We start from the raw sequence: 26,483 nt of genomic DNA on the forward strand, positions 1-26,483 counted from the left end.
TCAAGCCAACAATGCACCTGCTATGAACCTCTCTCCTTGAATCTATTTTGGTTTACAGCATTCATGATTAAAACTATTTTCTTTTAATCCCCTACTTTTGCAGGGTCAATGTGGAGATTATCCACACAGGGTAAGCAGGCTCTTCTGTTTTGTTTTGTTTTAAAAGTGACCCCTATATGTTCTCTTGTTTATTTGAATGGCTTTTATGGAAATATTGAACATGTCAATTCACCCAGTACATCTCTGGCACCTGCAATCCTTTCCCCACCCCTGTCTGCATAGATACTTTATTGCCTGACTTGTCTTATTGACAAAGTTTTTCAGGAAGGATTTGGCATCCCAATTTAGCCATTCTATGCTAACAGGCCATACAATATGTAAAATGTTATCTTCATCTGTGCCACTTCCTACCCCATGAATTATCCCACCATAATAGGGACAATTATTCTATTGTGGTAATCCCCCTTACATTTCTTTGAGGGTTTTATTAAAATAGCTTTAAAATGGTAACGCTGCACATCCAACGTATTGGGGTTCTAAGAGCACAATCCGAACTGGGATTGAGGGAGAGTAAAGTATCAGATGTTCTGCCATTTCCAAAGCCCTGCTGGCTTGCATCAGCCAAGGCATGAAGTAGAGGGGCTGAGTGTGCCCCCTCCCCCAACATGGATCTTTAATTTCCCTCTCCGCTGCATAGAGGGGGGACCCAATCCTGGGACCTCCCGATAAATGAAGAGGATCCAGCAGTCCCAAGGCCACTTCTGCCCTGCCTTGGTCCCATCTCCAGAATACCCCGCTTGGGGCCTAACACCAACTAATGCCAGTGGTCTTCCCCCAGCTGTGCATCTAATGCCTGTGGACCTTTCTGCAGGGATAGTGGAGTCCTCCGCAGTGGCAGAATTTCTTTCCTTGGGCAGAGAGGCACCTCCGCTCAATTCTAACTCCCTGTAGCCAGCAGATCTGAGGATTAGGACTACCCTATCCAGCTGCAATTTTATGTTCACCTTCTTGGGAGCAAGTCCCATTGAATGCAGTGAGGCTTACTTCTGGATAGACATGTATAGAATTATGTAGTTAATGACCCCACTGAAGTGAAAGATCACATTTAACATACATGTAGTTTGCGTTGATGTAGCAGTCTATTGAGGTGTTAATTATTCCGTATTTTTCTTTTCATTCCTCCAGAATATTTTGAGTTGAAGGAAAAGATGAATAAGGATGCAATGCTGTACATACTTACCTGAGAGTAAGCCCCACTAAATTCAGTGGGGCTTACTTCTGAGTAATATAAAGGATTGCCGCCTGAGTTAAGTATAAGAGAGTCAGGCCTCTATGGAAATTAATAGTGAGGGTTATACAGACAGTATACCATCCCTATGATTTTATCCCCTGTACACTGAACAATAATCCTTAATAGAAATTCATATTTGGAAAGGGGGGGATGCTGGAGAATATGGACAGAGAGAATGGTGGTACACTCAAAGCCATTTCTTGAGTTGCCACTTCTCTCCTGCAGCTCTTTCCTAAAACTTGTTGCTAAAACATGGAATATCATACAGAAGAGGGCCAAATATGTGGTTCCTTCTACATGTATATCCCCAGTGTATATGTTCCTGAAGCAGTATGGGGTGGAGCTACAGAAGAGTTGCAACCATGACACTTTGTAATCTAAGAACTGGCCCAAACATCCCTGCCAATGAATTGGGTATACTTTTCTAAGTCTGGAAATATAAAATGATTTCAAAAGAATTGCAGACCTACCAGTCTTGTTGATTAGGATTGTAACAAGCAATTCTAGACAGGGCTTATCTGCCTTTAGCTGATGCATCAGGAGAACCTCTGCCTGGTTCAAGGTGGAATCTTCAAAGCTCAGAGTTAACAGAATCCAATAAGAGGAATAAAAGTGCTTGACACCAGCCAAAACAAAACAGAAAAGATACTTATTGTTGAACACTTCAACACATGCATTTGCTAGGAGAAAGGAAAGGACCATCTTTCACCAAGCAAATAATCTTGACCTCCATTGGAACTCTTTCCTGACATCACTGCAGTGCAGCATCTCATTGTTTTGTGAATGCCAGTTAGTTGTTTACACTCCCCGGCTACAAGAGTTGTGGGGAAAAACCACTGGGTGGGGGGTGACACCTATTTTGCAAATAAATTCACTAAGCCCAGAATGTGTCCCATTTGCTTTTTTATCCTCCCATATTCAGCATGCCCAGCTACCAAAACAAGAGAGAAAAGAGTTCATCATGATGAGATTCAGAGGATTAAAAGGATAGATCTAACCTGAAACAAATATTCCTTTTTGGAAAGCTAATCATAATGCATTGGAAAGACATCAAACGTCGGAGCTGAAATTATAAATAAGACATAAGTTTAAATTCTTTCTGTTCATCATTTAAAAAGTCTGCTGATAAATAGACCCAAGATCTGGCCCTCATCCTAGAGAGATATGCAGCTCCTGCTGGTCCAGGATTCTGGATGAGGACAGCATCAGATAACAACCCTTTTAGAGACATTTGAGGCAGGAGAATGCAGGGAGCAAAGGCTGGCTGATTGGCTGTGTGTTCTGGCCCATACACTTACAACAATAGAAGGCCACGTATATTTGTTTAGAAAAACAATGTCAGTGAATTGCTATGGGCCTTTTATTTTGAAGTTAAAAACATTGTTTGCCTGTGCAGGGTCCTTGTTTCCGCTATTTTCCTTTGCAAGCTCTCCGTATGTCGATCAAGGTGAAAAGAAGGGCCCACAGAATATTAAAACATGAAGAAACTAGTAGTAATGATGACTTAATCATACCATACGATCACACACACAAAATGTGGCCATCTCAGCATATGGCCTCTGTTGGATACTGGGATTGTTATTTTGGAAATTCATTCTCACATGGTGCTTACAGTTTTAGGAGATCTACATGATAAGAGCAAATATAATAAGGGGATCCATGTGATAAGAACCAATAGATTAAGGTGGCAAAGCTCTGGCAAACCTTTGCAAGGGGTGTATGCCTTGAGCCTTCCCCTACTATGTTCTGTACTTACTCACAGCCTATTCTTTGTTTCTGGGGGTGAGGAACCTAAGGCCTATGATCTGTAGCCAGCATGGTTAGAGAGATTGGTTTCCAACTCTATAAGTTATAGGAATCTGCAGAGGTTTTTTAAAAACATCCATTAATCAAATTAATGTCATGAGGAAGATTAATTATTTTTGAGAGATATTAGGGCAAGAAGTCTTGGTCTGTCAGGCTAGCTGGAAATCTTGGATGGACTAACGGCACTGATCACAATGTCCATCCTTGTAAGTGTTGCCCTTAAAGGTAGTACTATTTTCCAAATTACCAGCTGTAAGTTTTCTTCATGATCTTAAATATGAGCGCATTGCATTTCTTTGCTCCAGAATAACAACATTATTTTCTTTTCCAAAAAGACAAAGTCATAACACAGTTACTTATTTTAGCTTGCTTAGAATAATAGCTTTTTAACACTGTGTTTGTGACACAATTTTTATGGCATATGAACTGATCTATGGCCTGGGTTTACCCTCCTTTTCTACTAAAAAATCCAGCCCCATTGTTGTGTAGTATCCTAGTACCTCTGTTGAGCAACAAATTAGGAAAGCTGATATTGTGGTCTCAATGAAGGAAATGAGCACATCAAGAGGTTATGTATGTGTTACACAATCCTTGAGGACAAGCAAGGTAACCGAAACAGGTAAAAAAAGGCAAGAGTTGCAAGTGCAGGTTTCAGCTGGGTTTGCAAGTTGACTTCAGACTAGATTTAGGAGTTGGAAAAGTTCATTTTGCTGTTGATGGTATAGTGCATTGAATTGATCAAGCTCTGTGTCACTCTGTCTTCACTGTCCCCCTAGGAATATCTAAGTACCACACTTGCAGCTCTGCGTTCTAATCAGATCCTTACACTGAAGGTTTGTGGGGAAATGGTTTAACTGCAACTGGTCCTGTTGCAAAAGAGCAAGGAGATGAATCCAATATTGCACATTCTCAATAACAAGAATCCAGCAACATGTCTTTGGGAAATCACTAAAAGGAGGAATAGCGTGCCTCATATGCTACTATCAAACTTTGGATTTTCACTATGAAAAAAGAAAAGGGAGATGATGTAGAGAAAAACATTCTCTATGTCATAATCATGCCATTTGAACTACTTGCTACACTGTCAGAGGCATTGTGCTTCTGAATACCAGTTGCTGCAAATCGCAGGAGGGGAGAGTGCTGTTGCGCTCAGGTCCTGCTTGCGAGCTTCCCAAAGGCATCTAGTTGGCCACTGTGAGAACAGGATACTGGACCAAATGGGCCACTGGCCTGATCCAGTGTGATCTTATTTTGTTCTTACAAACTATCCTCACCTCAGTTTCTAATAATGATTAGTGGTAGTAATCTCAAGATCATTTATTTAGGAGCATAGGAAGCTGCCAAACTCAGTCAGACCATTGTTCCATACAGCTCAGTATTGGCACTGACTGGCAATGACTCTCAGTGGTTTCATTCCCAGCCGAAATGGAGATGAATCTGAGACCTTCTGCAAAGAAATCAGATGCTCTACCAGCACTTCCCAAAAGAACTGGTCTCGTTTTTTATGCTCTGAACTCAGGTATTTTGTGCAAAGCTTCACAAAAGCTTCTCATAAAAGGTGATGGAAGAACATGTGTAAAATTCAGCATGAGTCCCTTTGAAATACTCAAAAGTGGCACTTCAGAAAGGATCTTTTGTGTTACCTTCATATGATGAGAAACCTGCTAAAAATACCACAAACAGCTTGCACACTTTACTTCAGTTGATATCCAGATGACAATAAACACAACAATCCAGTTTAAAATAAATGATATGCAGGTCTCTTTTGCACTCTGAGAGTGCATTTTAACAAATTCATGAAAGTGAGCGTTCTCAATGAACATTGTGAAAAATAGTTTGGAGTTGGACAACTGAGAGAGAGGAAGCATGCACTGCAGTCTAATTCTAACCCACCTTTTTCAGCTTTTCAACTTTCATTTAAAAAGAAAAAAAATTCAATTACACTTCGTAGTCCAAGTTTCATTCCTAAAGGACATAAAAAATATAACCATCTCTCCACTACACTATTTCCACCTTGTCTGTATTTTTAGACTTTGCCCTGCCCCCCCTGACAATTTCAGAGTCGATTATATGTGAAAGGAACCCTTAGATCAGGAGTGGGCTACCTGTGGCCCTCCAGATGTTGCTGGACTACAGCTCCCATAATCTCTGGCCATTGAGCACACTGGCAAGGGCTGTTGGGCGTTAGAAGATCAACATCATATGGAGGGACACGGGTTCCTAAGCATTTGAAGAATATAGCTGGATGTACTGATGGTTGGAAGACTGAGTGGCATTCCAAAACTTTGTCAGTGTGATGTTTGCTTAAATTTAGTACATTATACAGGACACATATAACATACAAGCTTTGTTCAGATGTTTTTCTCTCAGTCATATCAAGAGAAACAACAGGGCTGCATGTACTTGCCCGCACATACCACCACACCCCATGCTGGCCTCACATTGTTGATGTGATGGGGGAATGTCTGAAGGTAAGCATGTTCTGCTGAACATGCATAGGCTGTCTCCATGAGTTGGAACCCTATGTGCTGACAGGACAGCCTATATGTATTAGTCAGTTTTCCTCCTTTAAATCTTCCTCCAACAGTGAGGGGCAGACATGGGGTGTGATGGTGGGGGCAGAGGAAGTGCAAGTGCTGTCTCTCTCTCTGTGCAGTTGAGATTGCATGGAGAGAAATGTCTGAAGAGGGCTGCAGCCTTTCAAACTTTCATCTAGTTTTGTCACCTCTTAAGAATTATAGGGATCACACAGTGACTTTTTCTGTGGTTTACAGACTGAGCCCCTCTGTGGTCTTTGGATCTGCTGTTAATTGTGGCCTTCTTAATCCATGCCTTGCTCTTCCAATTTTACCACCACCACATGTTCTCTGTTTTTAACCAACAGCCCACAATGATTGGGTTGCATTGCTGCAATATTGTGATGACATTTCAGTTTGCAACAAGACTGGAACTTGGCCTGCACTAAAGAGCAAGCAGCCAGAAGGGGGAGAAAATGTACTCTCTGAAGTGTACACATTCACTGTCATGGGAGACCTGCAGGCATACCTCTCAGCCTCAAAAGAAATTACGGACATCTACATTTTTGAGTGTTAGCAAGACCTGATTGTTCTTGAACTTATATTGGTGAAATTTAGGAGTGATGCTAGTTATGGAAACAACATTAAGTGAGGATAAGCATATGTAGTGGTTGGAACAGTGCAGTGAATATTTGGCATGCAGCATGTCCAAATCCATATATGTGTTTGTTCTCCAAGAACCATTTTTGTGAGGTGGAGTTCCTTTATCATGGAACACATGACTTTTAATTTAAAATGGGCAAGCATGGAGACCTCTATGAGTCAACAAGTTCACAGCTTCACACTCACATACCCAAGGTAGACTGCTGTGGAGTAAATTTTGCAATAGCGTTGAAATTATAAATGCATATCATGTGATAATACTAGTGACTTTTGTGAGGCCAGGTATGGTAGAATGAAGAGTAAAATAACCCCATCTGAAGCTTTTGTATGCTGCATTGGAAGGGTGTTCTGAGGAAAATCTATAATTGGACTTGGCATGGAGTGAAACCTTTGCCAAGATGTAGAGATATATCCCTTGTTGGAAGGAGCCCTTCAAGTTATTCTGCATTCATCTCTTCAGCCATTAAAAAGATGTAGTAGCCATCAAAAAGATGTCATCTTTTTATTCATTCTCACTGATTTTTAAAAAGCAGCTATAATTTTTTTTGTTAATGAAGACTGAATAGTTTTATCTAACAGGGAGAGAAATAGGATGAATGATGAAGTCAGGCCTATCTGAGGAATGAAAACTGCAAATTTCTGTTGTAATCAGAATAACAGCCTGTGCAATAATTTTCAAATTTGCTGTGGAATTAGTTAGTAAGAAACAGGAATAAACTATCTGTGGCAATAAGACAAAAACTACACATGAGGAAGGAAGTCTTCAGGTAATGCAAAGAGAAGTATATGATGAAAACAGACAAGTGCAAATAACAAGTTCTGAAGCAAATTGAGAATGTAAGTGCTCTTCCCAGAGACTAGGTGAGAAGGGAAAGAAGTGTCTATGCTTAGTTGCAATGATACATAGCAGAAGGTGACAGCAAAATCAACACAAGAGTTTTACTTGAAGTATTCTATGTTATATAGCTAGAAAATATTTTAAAACTAGAGTACCCTAAAGGCTTGAAGAAGGAAACCAAAGCCATCTATGGATGTTCTGGGCATCCTATATTCATATGATTAAAATGGAATGCAGAGAGCTCAGAGGCTTGCCGAGAGGTACCCAATGACAAATACCTTTTCCATTGCCCTTCATTCTTGTCTCTAAACTGTGACTTACTTTCATTACATCCTTTCATTGTTTTCCTTTCTCCCCCTCTTTCCATTTTCTTCATTGGCTGTTCTGTATGACTTTTGATGCCCTACTGACCTCCTTTGCCTTGTGACCTTTGGCCCTTGCCTTGTGACCTTCTGGCTCGGTCTTCTTCAGCTGTTGCCTCTTCTCAATTCAGTGCGGCTGGCTCCACCCCCAGTCATAAAGAGACGCACCTTCCAGGTATCCTTCTCCTTTTCCTGGTTTTAAGCCTTTTCGTTCAGAAACTGGTGATTAATCAGCTTCCAGAGGGTTTCATGAAAACTAGAGGAAGCAGGGGTCTCTAGAGAGTCAGTTCTGTCTCCCATTTGACATGCCCCTACATCACAAATGACACCACAAGCAGGTTTTAGCTCACTCGTGTTTGTATTCTCAGCTAAGCATGAACAGAAATATTTTGGCTGCTTGTCATGAAGATCTTATTCTGGGCCACACAAGATACTATAAGAAAGAGTGTTATTGAGAAAGAACAAGATTTTCACAGAATGTATGTGAAGTAAGGGTTTGCTTCCCCCCCCCTTTTAGTAGAGAGAGCGAATGACTTGCTTGTAGTCCTATAGAATATCCTCAAGAGAACAGAGTCTAAGAGCCCTCCATGCACTATGTTGTAATCCTATTTTCCATGAAGTTATACACTGGTGTAGTTCAGGTATTGCCTATAAAAAACCACATAAAGCAGGCTTGCTGAGCCTGGGAGCCACCAAGCAGAATGTACTCAATAAGCAATGTATGGTGGCTCAGCAAACTGGCTAGAGCTTTAAAACCAAAGGGGTTGTTAAGCACCTAGCATGCCACAATATATGGTAGGATGGTTGTTTTCAGATTGCTGGATCTGGTGTTTTCAAGGCCTGACAAATCGTGAAGAGCAGACATCCACCTCTAAAAACTCAGGAATTTGTGTCACAGAGACCAGATTGACTATGGCTTTCCAGTGAGTGTCTACCCTTAACATGTTTGTTGTTGATTCTGTTAGGATATTGTAGCTGTATTATTATTACTATTTATTATCATCATCATCATTGTCATCGTCGTTCTAATCCTTATTGTTGTTCTTTATTAAACTTATATCCAGGGCGGTAAACAAAAGTACTAAAAACATCTGTAAAACATCTTTAAAAATAAAACTTTAAAACTTCTTTTTAAAAAACCTAAAAACAGTTCCAACACAGATGTAGACTGTAAACACAGTTGCCACCTAAAATAATATCCTAAGCTTGATCCCATGCACTGGAGCCTCCTTTGACTTCCCAGACAGACGGATTATACCAATAACAGTAATGGGACTGCTGTAGAGAATCTCTTCCCTGCTCTAGAGATAGTTACCACACTATTAAGGCACTGAAGTGAATTAACTTATATACAGAGATTTGTACATGGCCATTTGGCAAGTACTGGTTCAGCTGCCTACAATATCCTTCAGAGGATACAACTGCAGTGCCCTTGGCTTTGTTTGAGGACAGTATTATGTGTGTTTGTGTAGATGAGTGCAGATGGTTCATTTCAGCAAGAGTTCTCTATAGTAAGATGCCACCCACACAAAGCCTCTTGTTACTGCGGCATTATGGTATGCTTATGAATACTTTTAGCCTGGAATGGCCCTCAAGGATTCATCTGGAATGTAACTGGATGGAAGGAGTAAGTCAGAGATCAAACACCATAGTTATCGGATATCACATGCTATTTTTAACCATTAATTGGAACTATATTTTTTAAAAGTTTCACTAAGCACCAAGTGGTTTCAATATTTATGGATTTAATGTTCTGTTACGGTTCACTGAAGGCTATCTCACAGAACTATTTTGGCTTGGTTTAAAAAAACAATAACAGCTTGGAAGTCAACCAAGTGGGCTGCTGGAATTCAAAAGGACATAGGCAAAGTTGTGTAGAGGCAAATTAGATGCAATCAGGGTTCATACGTTCATACATTCTGTTCTGAGTTCTGCTAGGAAGGAACAATATTCAGTGGCCATAATAATGCACTTAAATAAATGTTATTTATTTATTTTATTAAAAGAGTTTGTAGCCCACCCTTCATTGATACTGATAGCAGACTGAGATGCAACATGAAATAAATTACAAACATCAGCAAAAAAACAAAACAAAACCAAATTATTTAAAACACCATAAGCCTGACAGAAAATAGAAGTTTTTAAGAAGTCTTTTGAATATAGAAAAAGAAGCAGCAGAAGGAAGAGCAGAAATAAGATAATTCCAAAGATAAGGAAAAGACAAGTAACAGTGAAAGAATGAGTCTGAGATGAACAGAAGTGAATTGTAAGGGGCAGTTGTCTTGTGTTATTCCGATATCTCTGAAACCTTCAGAGTTAGGATAGTAAGGACAAACAACATGTGGCATATAAATGGTAGCCTGATAGTCATTTTGAACAGCAAATTCCACTTCCAGTGAGAGGTATTAGGAGTGGAGAAGTGGGGGATGGGTAGGGGCTGCTTAATTCTTTCCTCACTCAGTTTTCCCATTCTGAATCACCCAACCAGCTTTTGCCCCAATGAGATTTCAAATGCATATTTGCAAAAGCATTGTGACCTTTCCTTCCATTTCTCCACTCAAGTTGCCCTGGAAACATCCTTTCCTCTTGAAAAAGGACCAGTGGGCTACAGTTATACACATGTGTGTAATGTGTAGCTTGGCCCTAAGAACAATTATAAGAACTCCTTTGATGGGGCTTAACATTGGCCCTCACTTTCCCAGCCTAAGATCTGATTGCAATTTTTATTCCTCCTGATGGAAGCTTGAAAGGCATTCAGGAATCTACACAGAAATTCCATCCTCAGTTGCCCTCTACCTGAGTTTTAGAAACCCCCTTCCGGTGCTTACTAACAGCAACTTGCTTGGCTTGGCTCTTCTCCCTTTGCTCAGGCTCTGCTTGCTGTAGATCACAGCTCAATGTCATTACGCTACACTGAGTTTAACATTGTTTTCAATACACCGTAGGGTGAACAGGGACAAGCAGGAATTCAAGGGCCTCCAGGGCCACCAGGGCCCCCCGGCCTCCCAGGAACTCCAGGACAACCTGGCCCAACTGGACCAGCTGTAAGTCTCTTTTTAATTGCTTGTACGTCTCCTGTATTTCCTATTTTCTGATTAACATATGATTTGGTTTTTACCTTCATGGCTCTAGAGTGATGATGTTGCCTCAAAGCCCTTGTTATTTTCTCTCAAATGTCTGAGAGAGCTACATAAGGATGCCATTTCCTCTACCCCAGCCTGTGCAAAGTGAGGAAGTCACACTCTGATTGCAATTCTTTCACTCTCAATAGAAGCCCAATGTTTTAAAATGCTTGAAATATCTTTGATGTTCTGCTCACAGTAGCATTCCCTCAGTGACAGTAGGCATTTTCAAAAGGTGGAAATCATTCCATTAAAATAAGGACCAGCAACCTAGTGTCTAAGAACGTCATATTTCTTTGTTGCCCTAGGGGAAAACAGGAGAAGCAGGGAAGCCAGGCAAGGAAGGAAAGGTATCAGTTTAATCTTTTCCCTTATGCGTGCTGCATTTGCTTGCATGAAAATGATTCATTTCTCAGTGCCTGCAAAAAACATAATGCATGCTTTGTTCAACAGTGTTGTGTGATTGCATGGATTAATGAAGGGATGGGCAAACCATACTTCTGCCAGCATCATTTGAGTGTTATCAGCTAAAAGTCCAAGTACTCACTTAGGTATCCTAGTTGAGGATGATGAAAAACCACTCTGAACTGATTTCAGTCTCTTGATTTGTGTGCATGATCAAAGGGTGAACTTGAAGTAAATGGAAAGTGATTCAACAACTCCTGGCAAGGTTGAGGGTTTTTCTTAACTGATCTTGCTTGAATTCTGGGATAAGAGCTCATGAGCATAATAGCAGGTATTATCTCTGATAGTGGGGGGGAGGGAGAGAGAGAGAGGGAGTCACCTGTGGGTGATTCAAAAGATAGTTATCAACGGTATGTAAATATTTCCATTGCTGTGGGATTCTTTGTGCAGACAGGAGATACTAAATTTTGATTTTGTGCTTATGGTCATGGTTAACTTTGAGATGGAATTGAAATTCTGTACAGATTTGAAATTTGACAAAATTTCATAATTTGAAAGGCACAGGCAGAAAAGTGGCAACTCTGGTGACCATGGAAGAGTGATAAGTCACATTATGGTGACTTTTTGTCATCCCAGTAAGCTCTCTCTTGACCTTTGGGACAGTAGCTTAATAGTTTGAGTGTGTGGAAAGATAATTGTGAGGGATCAGCTGACATTTAATAAAGTGAACAGATCGGGGCCTATAAAGGAGTAATCACACAACATGGATGCTTAATTGTACGACTAAAAATGGACAGCTCTTGCTGACAGGAGTAGACATCAGCACATATTTGATATGGGTCGTAGAATGAATTTATTTACTATTGAGAATAATTTCTGCAAATCTGACTCAAGTAATAAAAGTTAAATACATAGTGGTGTATAAGCAGAAGTAAATGAAGTACAGACCTTACCATATTGTCCAGTGCTGTGGTGATTTTCAGGTTTTTACTACTTTATGATGTCATATGCTTTTATCTCCAGGGCTTGCCAGGACCTCCTGGACCAAAGGTGAGTAAAGCAACTCAGAATAAATACCAGACATTATAAATGCCCTCTAAAATTTCTGATGATATGTGAGTGAAATGTGAAATGCAGTGAAATCCAGAATACGGTTATAAACTGGATTCTCAAGATGATGCCAAATGGTCTACTTATAAGGGAATTGGTCAGTTATGCTTTGCAAATGAACAAGGAAAAATCCTGCAAAAAAAAGTAATGAGGAATAATGTTTTAAAAATGAGCCCTGACACTGACTGGTCATGCTTAATGCATCTCAAAAAAACAAAAAAACACCAGACCTAAATATATAGCAAAGGAGCAGATTCCAGATAAACCTACATGTATTTATTTATTTAAGATATTTATATACCATTTAATCATTTGCATTTCTAAGTAATGTAGCTTTGGATAGTCTAAGAAATTGGAGACTTTGTCATGTGTCTATTCTATCCTCATCAGTTTTGTTCTGTTAATATGTTTATTGGTGTGAACATTGGTAATATGTGATTGTGTGAAGAACTCATGTTGGGCCCACTCATATTCATGTAAGACCAATTTTGAATATCAGTATAGGTCCTAGTTGATTTAGAACTGTGAACTATTAGAACAATTAGAAGACTTTGGGAAGTGTGTGAGGCACTTGCTATGAAACCATCATTCTTCCACCACTGTTGGAACAGAGGGGAACTAAGGCCCCATCTACACAATACATTTAAAGCAGTATTGTGCCACTTTAAACAGTTAACACTTCCCCAGGGCTGTGGAGTCGGTACGCCAAACCTTCAACTCCGACTCCTCTATTTTTCTACTGTCCGACTCCATCCAAAATTGCTTCCAACTCCAGAGCCCTCAAAAGGGCTATAAATGTCTTTTTAAATTGAAAGCTCTCATAGGAGCATTGTTAGCGCTGCCTGAATATGCACTGATCTTGGCATCACAGCATTTGTCTTCATCTGGGTCCTGTGTCATACACTGACACACAAAATGTTTTCCATCTTGAGTTATGGTGAAATGCTCAACTACAGCTGACTTCATGGGAAGCTTCTTTGACATTTTGAATTTATATTTTAAAAAATTTGTCAATCAAAATTTATTTTGAAGTCGGAGTCAGTACATTTCTACCGACTCAGACTCCACCCAAAATTGCTTCCGACTCTGACTCCACAGCCCTGCACTTCCCACAAAGAATCCTGGGAACTGTAGTTTGTTAAGGGTACTGAGAGTTGTTAGGAGACCCCTCTTTCCCCCACAGAGCTACAATTCCCACAGTGTTAACTGTCAATTCCTCTTACCAGGGAACCTGGGCATTGTAACTCTGTGAGGGGGAAATGGGCTCCTAACAATTCTCAGTACCCTTGACAAACCACAGATCCCAGGATTCTATAGGGGGAGCCATGATTGTTTAAAGTGGTATAATAGTGTTTTAAATATATAGTGCAGATGGGGCCTTGGGTATCAAAACCTGCATATTTTTGATACTATAGAATTCTCCTTACCACTGCTTGTCACTGCCTTTTGTTCTCCTCCAAAGAGGGTCAATTTAGTGACTGGCCACATACAGATCCCTAAAAGCTAGAATTGTTCAGTAGTAGAGTGATGTGAGCTCAAAAATTCTCAAGGGACATGAGTGCCCCATAGCACTTATTTGAGTCTCCTGTATGCATCAGTGTCTTCCTTAGAGTCTTATGTTCATGTTCCAAAAGGGAGAGGGGTTGTAGTCTCAATGCAGCCTAACTCAGTCCTTGATTTCATTTTTCTTTCACTTGACATTTACAGGGAGACCCTGGAGTTCAGGGGTACCATGGAAGAAAGGTATGAACAAAAATTGAGAAACATAGAACTAGAAAATAAAACAAGCACAGCAGTATTTTAAATGCATTAATGTGGGTCTTCCCTTGCCTTACTCATACACATACACACAAGCATATCCCAGGCATAGCACTTTCGTCATTTCCTACCCTGAGTAGCTTCGTTAGGAGGGACTGGGATTGAAGTGAGTGTGACTTCCCCTTGAGCCATCCCAACCTCTGTCATTCCCCATGCGTAGAATCTGTTCTAAGAGGGTGGGACTGGGGAAGTTTTCCCATTTTTCAAGCATTGCTCAGCTTTCTTAGTTGCTTGGGACAATTTCTCCTAGGAGAATGTGGGTATGGAAAAGCTGTAAACCCTTGAAGATTTTACAATTCATTTGAATTCACACTCATATGGAAAATGTACCAATGCGAAGTATCCTTCAATGATTCCATTCCTGATTGACTCTGAACGAGGCTAGATTCAAACTTTCAGAGGGGCACATGAAAACCTCCTTGCACATAGAAGGCTAATATCAGGGAAAGAGAAACAGAGATATTTTGATATGGGGGCACTTTCAAAGAAGCAATTCCCCATATGTCTTCTGGGATGGTACAGTCTCATCAGGGGGCTGTAGCATGTCCCACTTAAACATTTGAATCTGCTTTTATCTACATGCCTTACGTGGGTCATCTTTCCTACTCCTTCGATAAAGAATTTGGTAAGACTTGATACTTCTGTTGTTTTTACTGTGATTCCTTTTATTATTATTTCCTTGTGTTATTATGCTGTAAGTTGCACTGAATTTTATGAGTTGGTTAGGTGGATTTTGGTACAAAAGTTCTGTGTCCCAGTGGTTTCAAGATCTGGCTTCTAAATCTTATGACCCACTGCTTTGGGTCATAGGACTCAGCTCTAAGGTCAAACTTTGGGACATACTTCTCTAACTGTAATTGTAACCCAGTGGAGCACAATGGTTCTCAAAGATAAGAGAAGCATTCATTACATAATCATGTGTCAAGTGGCTGAAACGCTGATAGAGTCAGATTTGACTCACAACTCTGAAGCATTTTTCTATTGGTGATTTCACAGTATTACAGAGAGGGAAACCAAGGATTGCCTAAGTGTACACCAAGAAGGAACTGCAGCCAATCATGGCACCCTGGAGAGTTATCTGCAGAGAGTGTGTTTGCAAACGTATTTGTCATATTCACACTTTACATGTGAAGTATACAATTGAAACATCTCCAGTTTAGACTTTTAAAAAAATGTAATGTGTGCAGTGGCTGTCACTCTTCTATTTTAAGCAGATGGAAGGGGCAGAATGCTAACAAAGGAGACAGTAGAGAGAAAAAGAGAATAGTACAAACAGAAATTAATATTTTCAGCAGCCAGTGGTTATGGTTATTGTGAAACAGGAACCCCTAAATGGGTTTGTATGCACTCTGTGGTTGAAATGGCAAGACCTTGTTAGATCTGCATAAACTGAGAGGTTTTTCTTCTGTGAGCAAGTAAAAATCATAGTCCCTGTGACCCCAAAACTATTCTTCTGTTTACATGTGGAAACATGCCCAATTTATGGTCTTCTTTTTCTGTGAAAATGATGGTTTCTTCATTAGCTGTCCATGCAATATTTAGAGGCTTCACAGCTCTCCAAAGGACTGAGCAGGTCATTGATATGAGATTGTGTGGGAGTGTGACCAACAAACGGCTTATGTTTTCTTACAGATGGTAATTAATCTGCCTGGTTTCTTTAATCAATGAAAAATATGAATTTATTTCATCCTACAAGGAGGGAGTTGTAGAATGTGTATCCATTGATGGGGACATGGGTCGGAAGGCTGAGATGGAAGCCATACTGAGACAGAAGTTCTTACTGAGCAGGCAAAGATATTTTGGGAATTATAACCTTCCATGCCTTCAGTATCTAAAGGGTGGATTCAAAATATGGGGAAACATTTTCTAGTATTCTAGTATTCATTCTAAAAGTGTTTTCACACATGAGGCTTAAAGTGGATTTTGCCTCAGTCTTATACATGTTTATTCAAAAGTACCTTCCATTGTGTTCAGTGAAGCTTACTCCTAGATAAGCGTGTATAGGATTTCAATCTTAAAGTGTTTTTTATAATCATTCAAATTACAAACACTTCCCCCCTTTTATGCATTGGCAGTGCCCAAAGAAAGAGGGAGAAGGGACTCAAATATGATTTAAGGCCTATGTTTAAAAACATCACAATGAGGCCTGGTGGTAATTTTTGAAAGACTGGGCAACACTGACAGAAAAAAAAAATCTCAAAGAAAATTGTAGTTAAAAAGGAAGAATCCCTAAATGAATTAATAGGAGGCAGTGCTGGTATCACAAGTTTTGTGAACAAGAGGATATTTGTGGATCACTTTTTCATAATTTTTCAGACTTTTCCTTTGTTTTTTCTGATTCTTTCCTATACTCGCCCAGGCCAGGATAGCAAGTGTGTCATCATGGGATTTCTGTTTACATCTATAATAATATTTCTTCTTATCCAGAACACTTATTTTTTAAAACGGCTACTATCTCTATTTCTTCCTCTATTCCTTTGCCTCTTTTCCTCAGGGTGAGGAGGGCGAGGCTGGCTTACCAGGCACCCCTGGCCTTCCTGGTCCTTCCGGCCCAAAGGTAACTTTTGGATTGAACTAACAATTTCCCTTATTCTGAATTCATCTGATTGTTATTTCAGTAAGTTACAACAGGGATGTTCATACTAACATTCTTCATATGTTGACAGGAGGGGCGGTGTTGTGCCCAGTAGCCATGCCCCCTACTGCTGCCACATGTTCCAATTTGTCACATCAGCAGCCAGCATCTGAAGCAGTCCCTATGTGCATAGAATGCCTCCGTGCAAAGGGGGATCTTGGGCAAATCAGGACCTCCATGCATGGAAATCCTCAAAATACGTTGGACCACTTCACACGCTGGCTGGGAGTGGCTCATGGGTGCAACCCTGTTCCCCTGATCAAGACATGAAGGGTATTCAAATGAACACCTCTAGTTATATGCAGATTTGTGATATAGATGCTAAGTTAAGAATGGCAACTACAAGAGGCTTTTTAACTGATGGTAGAATGACTAGATACAAATGAGAAGTTGGTGCCTGTACCTTGAAAAAGAAACGTTGGCAAGTCCAGTTTGCCATGCAGGAATGAAAAAAAGCTTCATCTGCTGATGTTCTGTCATATATATCTGTTATAGGTACAGATGCCCTCCCTTCTTTTGCATCTGGTTACACTTGCTGCAGAGGTATCTTGCTTTCAACAGATGCTTCATATACTTAATATGACTGTTACAGAATCTTAATAGAGGTGCAATTTGGAACATGTATAATTATGTTCTTTTGATTGAACATAGACCAAATATCTATTGTTTAGAGCAGGAACAGTCAACATAGTGCCCTCAAGCTATTGCTGGACAACAATTCCCACCACCCTTTACTGTTGGCCATACTGGTTGATGCTGATGAGATATTGAGTCAAGCATCATCTGGACAGCACCAGTTTGGATATCCTAAATTTAGAGAATTGCCTGAGGGTTGTCTCAAATGTCAAATTTGCAGCCCATTTTAAAGTACAAGGTTTGCAGTGTGGTATGAAAATCAGTAAAGCTGCATATCTTTCCTTAGTGCACTCATTGCAGTAGCATAGTCACTCTTAGGGCAGAAAATGTTGTTATTCGTATGGGACTGCCCACAAAAAGAATAGCCTGTATGGAGTTTTATCCATTTTCCTCATAATGTTTATTTTAGGCACATTTACCCATGTTGTGATGTCATCATGCTGTGCATTTTGCCAGCCCCTGTTCCACATATTTTATTAACAGGCAGTGGCAAAGAACTGTATAGTGTGGTGATGTCATGCATCATACAGGTAAGGGGGGTTCCAGACTGTCACTATTTCACAGGTGGGCTTCAAGAGCATACCAGCAAATTCAGGTTGAGCAAGTATACTGGCTTTGACTCTCTTGCACAACAAATACACTTCCAAAAAAAATACAAAAAACACCCAGACCTGGATTTTTTGCATTAAGAAAGGTGACAGGAAAATGCACCGGAAAGTGTGGGATAGCAATTGCTTGACACAGTGTGATATATTATCCCTGCAAACAGATCATACTGAATGCTACAGCCAAGCCAACATCATAAAATCTCCACACAAACTGTATGCAAACAAATCAGGATGATGAGTGCTCAATAAACAGGTTGTCTGGAAGCTACCTAAGTTGCCTAAATGTAATGGGAGTGAAGAGGAGAACTTGTCATTTTCGATGGCAGTCCCTCCTCAAGCCTAACATCCAATTCCACCCTTGGTGTAGTTATAGTTTGCTGATCCTGTGTTCCGTATGGAAGGCTGGGGATCTCTGATGGAGAATTTGCAGAACCCTCACTTAACTACAATTCTGAGGATTCTTCAGGAAAAGTCATGTCTGCTGAAATGACATCAAACCTATATGAGCGATGTAATGATTATAGATAATATTCTTTTTCTGCTGACTAATCTCCCTGAGGAATAGACATTTACACCTTAATATTCAACCTTCATTTTTTCTTTTGTAGTTTTCCTTCCTCTTATTGGATTTTTTTATTTTATTTTTTTATTTATTTGTTTCATTTTTAAACCGCCCATAGCGAGTGGCTCTCTGGGCGGTGTACAAAAGATTAAAATACAGAATATCACAATAAAATCAACCTACCAACAGTAAACATAAACAGCAAACAAAAAAAAATTAAAATTATAACATTAAACGCTTAAAATGCCTGGGAGCATAGCCAGGTCTTAACCTGGCGCCGAAAAGATAGAAGCGCCGGCGCCAGGCGTACTTCTCTGGGGAGCCTGTTCCACAGTTCGGGGGCCTCTACAGAAAAGGCCCTAGATCGAGTAACTGTCCTCCGGGCTTCCTGATGGGTTGGTACCCGGAGGAGGGCCTTAGACGCTGAGCAAAGTGACCGGGTCGGTTCATAGCGGGAGAAGCGTTCCACAAGATACTGCGGTCCCACGCCGTGTAAGGCTTTATAGGTCAAAACCAGCACCTTGAATCTGGCTCGGAAACAAATGGGTAGCCAGTGCAAATGGGCCAGAACAGGTGTTATATGTGCTGACCGGCTGGTCCTCGTCAGCAGTCTGGCTGCTGCGTTTTGCACTAGCTGAAGCTTCCGAACTGTCTTCAAGGGCAGCCCTACGTAGAGCGCATTATAGTAATCCAACCTAGAAGTTACCAGAGCATGAACAACTGAGGCGAGGTCATCCCTGTTCAGATAGGGGCGTAGCTGGGCTACCAACCAAAGGTGGTAGAACGCATTCCTTGCCACCGAGGCCACTTGCGCCTCAAGAGACAAGGAAGGATCGAAAAGAACCCCAAGACTACGAACCTGTTCCTTCAAGGGGAGTGTAACCCCATCTAAAACAGGGTAAACATCCACCATCTGGGCAGGGAAGGCATTCACCAACAGTGTCTCAGTCTTGTCTTTATTGAGTCTCAGTTTATTAGCTCTCATCCAGTCCATTATCGCGGTCAGGCAGTGATTCAGCACATCCACAGACTCACCTGTAGAAGATGAAAAGGAGAAATAGAGCTGCGTGTCATCAGCGTACTGGTGGCAACGCACTCCAAAACTCCTGATGACGGCACCCAGAGGCTGCATGTAGATGTTAAAAAGCATGGGGGACAAAACCGACCCCTGAGGGACTCCACAATGGAGAGTCCAAGGTGTCGAGCAATGTTCCCCAAGTACTACCTTCTGGCGACGATCCGCCAAGTAGGAGCGGAACCACTGCCAGGCAGTGCCTCCAACTCCCAACTCCGCGAGTCTCCCCAGAAGGATACCATGGTCGATGGTATCAAACGCCGCTGAGAGATCAAGGAGAATCAACAGAGTCACACTCCCTCTGTCCCTCTCCCGACAAAGGTCATCATACAGGGCGACCAAGGCTGTTTCAGTGCCAAAACCAGGCCTAAAACCGGATTGAAACGGATCCAGATAATCAGTCTCATCCAAGAGCACCTGGAGTTGACCGGCGACCACCCGCTCCAGAACCTTGCCCAAAAAGGGGACATTTGCCACCGGTCTATAATTGTTCAAGTTATCTGGGTCTAAGGAAGGTTTCTTTAAAAGAGGTCTCACTACTGCCTCCTTGAGACTACTAGGGACTACTCCCTCATTCAAGGAGGCATTTATCACTTCCTTGGCCCAGCCGGTGGTACTAGTCCTGCTAGCCTTCACTAGCCAAGATGGACAAGGATCTAGAGCAGACGTGGTCGCCCGCACCAATCCAAGCACCTTGTCCACTTCCTCAAGCTGCACCAACTGAAACTCATCCAATAATGAAAGACAAGACCGTGTTCTGGACACTTCAATGGATTCATCTGTCATAACATCGGAGTCTAGGTCCCTACGGATGCATGCGAAGTGCCCTGCGATGTCGTTACAGAGAGCTTCAGATGTTTCAATGGTATCTCGAGGACCAGAATGTAAGAGTCCTCGTACAACCCTAAAAAGCTCTGCAGGGCGGCAGAGAGATGTCCTGATAGAGGCAGCGAAGTGGGACTTCTTCGCCGCCCTTACCGCTTTTATATACGACTTAGTGGAGGCACTTACCAAAGCATAATTGCATCCGTCTGGAGTTTGTCTCCATCTGCACTCCAGCCTCCTTCTCTCTTGCTTCATCACTCTCAGCTCCGGGGTATACCACGGAACTGTATGAGCTCTGCATCGAAGAGGGCACGCGGGAGCAATCGTGTCGATAGCCCGGGCCATCTCCGTATTCCACAGTTCGACCAAGGCCTCGACAGGAGCGCCAGTACTATCAGCTGGAAAAACTCCCAGAGCCCTCTGAAAACCAATAGGATCCATAAGCCTCCGAGAGCGGACCAACTTAATAGGTCCCCCACCCTTGCAGAGGGAAAGAGTCGTCGTAAGTCTAAAACTCAGCAGGCGGTGGTCTGTCCATGACAATGGAGTAGATGAAAAACACCCCACCTCCAGATCACCATCTCCATGACCAGTGGCGAAGATCAAATCAAGAGTGTGACCCGACACATGTGTTGGGCCAGTAACAAATTGAGACAGCCCCATGGTTGTCATGGAGGCCATGAAGTCCTGAGCCGCCCCAGATAAGACAGTCTCGGCATGAATGTTGATATCCCCCAACACTACAAGTTTGGGGGACCTCAACAATACCTCCGAGACTATCTCTGTCAGCTCAGCTAGGGAAGCTGTTGGGCAGCAAGGTGGGCGGTACACCAACAGGATTCCCAGTCTGTCTCCTTGACCCAGCACAAGGTGGAGGCACTCTAGACCAGTCACCATCTGGACAGGATGCCTGGTGAGAGAGAAAGTACTCCTATAGACCACAGCGACCCCGCCTCCCCGACCCTCAGATCTACCATAGTGCTGCACTGTATACCCAGGTGGACAAAGCTGAGAGAGAGCAACTCCTCCCTGCTCACCCACCCAGGTCTCGGTTATACATGCCAGGTCGGCACCCTCATCCACAATTAAATCGTGGACAAGGGAGGTTTTATTATATACCGACCTGGCATTCAAAAGCAGCACCTGGAGATCTAAGGGCTGGCTGATAGAACAACCAGCAGTTCTGTGGCCTTGAGGAGAACCGGAACAAGGCACAGACACAACTTGGGGCGAGATATGGACAAAGAAGGGCAATCTCCTTTTTCTTTATAATAGCATTTAATTTATTTCCTACTTATCGCCTCTTTTGAAAGCTGTTCTCATTCCTGCCCACTCTCTTTGTGTTCTGTTTTTCAGGGAGATGGAATAAGATCTCCATCTTAACAAAATCTCTGTGAATATAATAGTGTAATACTAGGACTGACCCATGCCCTTATTTTCAGTTCATATTCATCATCAGAATTCCAGAATTTCTTCTGAGCAAAATAAATACCCTGCACATGTTTGGGTTAAGACAAATCATTTTATTTTTCATTATTGACTTGAATATGTTATGATAAGAGATATTGTGGTGGGTAGTTAGTACATTCAATTTTTCTCACTTTTGCAGTGCTTAATTTCTAGAGACTTCTTCTTCTTCTTCTTCTTCTTCTTCTTATTTCATTACCTGCCCTTCACCCTGAGATCCCAGGGTGGGTTACAATAGTTTAGTATACATTATTAAAAATGATTCCACATGCAAGTGGAAATACCACTCTGTTCTGGAAATTCTAATTTCTGCTGTGCAAAGCTTTCTGCCATTAGTAGGGAGAGGAATGTATTTTGCAATCACTCAGGAGTGCTTTCTCCTGTTCTTATGTCATATGTTCTAGGATTGAATCCCAGCATTGAATACAGATGCCATTGCTGAGTTCTATTACAAATTGTGCTCTGTGCTATTATTTCCGGTCAAACAACGTTGTAGGGTTTTATAGTGCTTGTGAAGCCTGTTTGACCATAGCCAGAGACAGTAGAACAAAAGAAAAATGTATATGTACACTGTGCGCCCTTTCATACCATCTTAAACTTTATTTTAATTGTCTATCTAGACTACAACCTACATATTTCTTGAGTGAACCACTTTAATTTCTCATCTACTTGTTGTCATTGCAGTTAATTCTTTCTAATTTCTTATTTCTACCTGTTTCTTCTCTATTTCCATATTTTTTGTTTCTTGGACAGGGTGAAAAGGGGGAACCTAGCATGAAGGTGGGCATGATGTCAATCTGATATGGGAAATGTTACTCAGTACAATGTATTGTTATAAATCGCTCAACCTAAGACAGACCTGTGGCCTATTTAATAGCATATCCATCTGTGTTGTGCTTAACCATTAGCAGACGCTTCATGTTCCGCCTGTACTAGGCACATTCAGCGGCAAACAGTGAAATCTTTCTTTCTGTGCTTGGTGAAATGTGACCTTTGCAAAGGCACTTCTTTGACTTCTCAAACTGGCTGATGACTTCTTGCCCTTCTGTACCTTGTGAGATGGGTTGGGGTTTCTTCACAATATCTGGTTAGCTGACACATCAAATCCACTCAAAATCAGCAGATCCTGATGTTGAGGTTTGGCATACTCCCTTCTCTTTTTCTGCTACTCAGGGCCTTCTTGAGAGTCTAACATGATTTCATGCCCATATGTTATCTATTTGGTTAAAATATATATTGAACCTATACATTTTAAATATATTCCTGTGTTTAAAAAAGAGTATTACAACAATTTTGGCCAAGATCCACAAAAGCCAAAGCAAACTGTAGGAGGCTAGATGTCTTAGGAGCTGAGATTCGTACTTTAGTGTAAATGTGAGTGTGTACAACCTCATCTAAAAATGGCTGTTTGGCTGTCTTTTCTTTTCAATGTACACATCACAACCTACCTAGACCAGCATTTATTTGTTTATAAAAGTATGTATATACCAACCCCTCACATAACATATCACAAAATATCAAGGCAGTGCACAACAATATATACCAATATACTTGGCTTCTCAGCACACGTGTTGGGATAAATTAATGGCCATATTCTCCCTAATTTTATGCATGCTTTTTAAAGACTCCATATTTCCTTTATTCCTTATTGTCCATGAGGACAATTAGGGGCCCCTTCCTTTCTATTGTGCATCCCTAATGATTTCTGCTCATGATGATATTGGAGCTGTTATATGCAATCCATCTTGTGAATACTGTTTGTGCCTGTAAAAGGTTTGTGGCAGACATACTGCTTCATTTCCAGTCAGTGCCTATCCCATAACTTCCTGTTGAAATCCCATAACTTTTTATACCACAAATATACAGGTTTATTTTTGTCCTGCTTTTGAGGCGCTATAGGTCCTCCAGACAGCAATAATGTGGTAGCTTTGGGGAAGCATCACAGAACAAAACAAAGCAGAGTAAATCCACCACTGATGCTCTATTATTGTGTCAAGAATATGTTGCAGAATGCACCTGTAATAAAACACCATTCTGGAGGGGCCATAAAGTATTTGTAGGAAATAAAAACCTTGATATCATCTACTGTGCGGACATGCAGCCCCTTACAATCTGCTGCCCTAGGCTTAGGGCAGCTGCCTAGACTGGCTTAGTAGTGAGGTTGCATTTAATTTCTCTTTAGATTCCAAACCTGCTTAAAACAAACCTGCTAATATCAGGTAAGGAAGCTCCCTGCATTCTAAAGATGGAGAATGAGCCCATGAATTTGTGTTAGTTGTATATGTATGCTAATGCCCAATTGACCTTTACAACTTACACTGTGCCATGGGTCTATGCTAGATGTGCTAGAGACTAGTTCTTGATAGTCTGTGTGGTATCAGAGTGGTATAGGCAGCAGGTTGCTCATGCCACAGGCTCTTGATTTTAAAAGGTACAAGCTCCCACAGTCTGTCTCATTGTTGCTGATTGATTAGAGGACCTGGTCTCATGATTGTTCTATCTCCTTCAGAACCTTTGGCGTACTATAGCTAATTGATATTCATTGGATCACCCTATGTACATACTTACTGAAACTCTCAAAAGAAGCAAAAAGACTCAGAAAAATAGTAGGTTGTCCTATTGGCCCCAGCATTGACCCTTCAGCCTCCATCTTCCACCTCACTCATTACATGCTGAGGGTCAGGAAGAGCCGTATAACTCCTTTTCACACTAGCAGTGCCTCCTTAAGGAAGGTCATTTCTCTGGCTTTATGATGTTGTGAGAGAAACTATTTTTTTCTTATTTGCCCATAACAATCAGTAAGATTTACTGTTTAGAATGGAAGTCCTTCAGAGGTTTGTTATTTAATCAGTGAGTAAAATGAAATTTACTAATTTCAAGCACAAGCCACTTCCATTTAGTCTTAGTGTTTTGTTAAGTGGAAGGGCCAATGTGGGGTGTTCAACCAGACTATTTTATAGCACTTGGGATCATTTACACACACACACAAACGTGCACATTTTCTGGGTTTAATAAAATGAAGTGTAACTATAATTGCAAATGAGTAGTAAGAAGATGTAAGGTGGATGGTTATTCCTCTTTACAGCCATACAGTTGTAATTTTTCCTTGAATTGTATAGGTTTCCCCAGTTCACCCTTTTTACTATCCTGAATCACATCATACACTCCCATGCCGGTAAGAGTGCCACTAAAGAGCAGAAATACCCTGCATCCTTAGCGTGGGAATTTCTTGATGGCAAAAAAGGCAGGAGTTTACTGGGGTAGGACAGTGCAACTATTCAGTGGCCAGTAGGGACGAAGATGCAATGACAGCACAGTTATAAACCATCTTCACTGAAATACAAAATTGTATATTAAGATGAATATGGGTAATTATTAGCAACTAATATCTGTATTAAGCATATCCTAATGTTGTTCTCCATACCTATCTAGAGGTAGCTGGCTGATTTTCCAAATAGCTGAACAAAGCATATGCATTCTCAGAGATGAAAGAGATACTTCATCAAGAGTTTCACACCCTGTGTGTCAGCACAGCCAGCTCATTAAACTCTGGAGATAAGGATCTTCTTAATCTTGGTTTTCCAGTTGGATAGTAATCAGAAGGAAGTGTCAATTTCACAGTTAAGAAAAATAAAAGCTCCCTAAAACTTGTAGTCTAAAGAGGATACCAGCAGGAGATCGTCCTGTAAGGTAGAACTGAACAGTGTTTGTCTTTTTTTCCGAGTTTTAAACTGAGATCCTGGACTGCCCTCTGGTGGTTTGATGAAAGACGTCGGGTTCACATCTCATTTTAAGTATTTCAAAATGAAGAAACAAATTACATTGTTTCATGTTACCTTTAGTGAGCATCAAAAATGTTCTCCCATTTTGGGTGATTTTTGACACTTGTAAATGTATATGCTTTGTTTCTATGCTGTTTAGAGCCCCCCCCCCCAAAAAAAAACTGCTGTTCCTTCCGAGGGCTCCTCCAGACAACCTGTTTATTCAGCATTCATCCTGTTTTGCTCGCACATAGATTAGATTTTCTCCAGCCTTTTTTGACCATTTGTTGAGACTGATTTGTGGGGAGGTTATACAACAATGAGCATTCATCATGTTTCACTTTCAGGATGTTTCCTGTTAATCACTCATTAATTCTACACTTTTCAGTCACTTTCCTTACAGGAAAAAGACCGATTTTTAAAGTGGATTTGTTGCGCAAGGCTAACAAGAGTGCTTTAATCCTCTTTAACTGTGCAAACCTAAAGTTCCAATAGGTGCAGTCCCTCCCACAAAATAGTGACAGTCTAGAGACACCCTAAGTTAATTTTTTCTTCATGTTCTTTTCCTTATTTGCCCTCATAGAGTCTGATTGATTTGTTGATGGCAATGCTACACTGCTTCTTACAAAATATCTTGTAAGAAGCAATCCTGGTAAGTTGGCAACTGCTGTTTGCCTACAGGAGCTGGTTCTCAGAGGTTTGGGGACCCAATGATCTTGACAACATCGTTTTTCTTCCATGTTGTCAAGATCATTGGGTCCCAAACCCCCTGAGAACCAGCTCCTGTAGGCAAACAGCAGTTGCCAACTTACCAGGACTGCTTCTTACAAGTTATTTTGTACCCAGATACACATATCTTAGTACAAATATCTCATAAGAAAAGGTCCTTAGAAAAAGTGAGTTCACATAAATGCATCTAATTCAAGAGAACCACACAGTATTTTAATCAAGTGAATGTTATGGATGTTGGTGAATACCTTATG

At 41.1% G+C, this 26,483-nt stretch overlaps 1 protein-coding gene across 1 annotated transcript in view; it reads left to right on the top strand.

Annotated features, from left to right (window-relative positions):
- LOC133388826 (collagen alpha-1(XIII) chain-like) overlaps positions 1 to 26,483 on the top strand; it is a 154,399-nt gene that overhangs the window by 47,354 nt on the left and 80,562 nt on the right. Inside the window, exons 11-17 of the mRNA XM_061635208.1 lie at positions 104 to 130; positions 7,586 to 7,651; positions 10,422 to 10,520; positions 10,907 to 10,948; positions 12,027 to 12,053; positions 13,821 to 13,856; positions 16,426 to 16,488. Coding sequence (XP_061491192.1) covers positions 104 to 130; positions 7,586 to 7,651; positions 10,422 to 10,520; positions 10,907 to 10,948; positions 12,027 to 12,053; positions 13,821 to 13,856; positions 16,426 to 16,488 — 360 coding nt within the window. The remainder of the gene's footprint in view (positions 1 to 103; positions 131 to 7,585; positions 7,652 to 10,421; positions 10,521 to 10,906; positions 10,949 to 12,026; positions 12,054 to 13,820; positions 13,857 to 16,425; positions 16,489 to 26,483) is intronic.

Source organism: Rhineura floridana, chromosome 7 (assembly GCF_030035675.1).
Source record: "Rhineura floridana isolate rRhiFlo1 chromosome 7, rRhiFlo1.hap2, whole genome shotgun sequence".
Classification (NCBI taxonomy): Eukaryota; Metazoa; Chordata; class Lepidosauria; order Squamata; family Rhineuridae; genus Rhineura; species Rhineura floridana.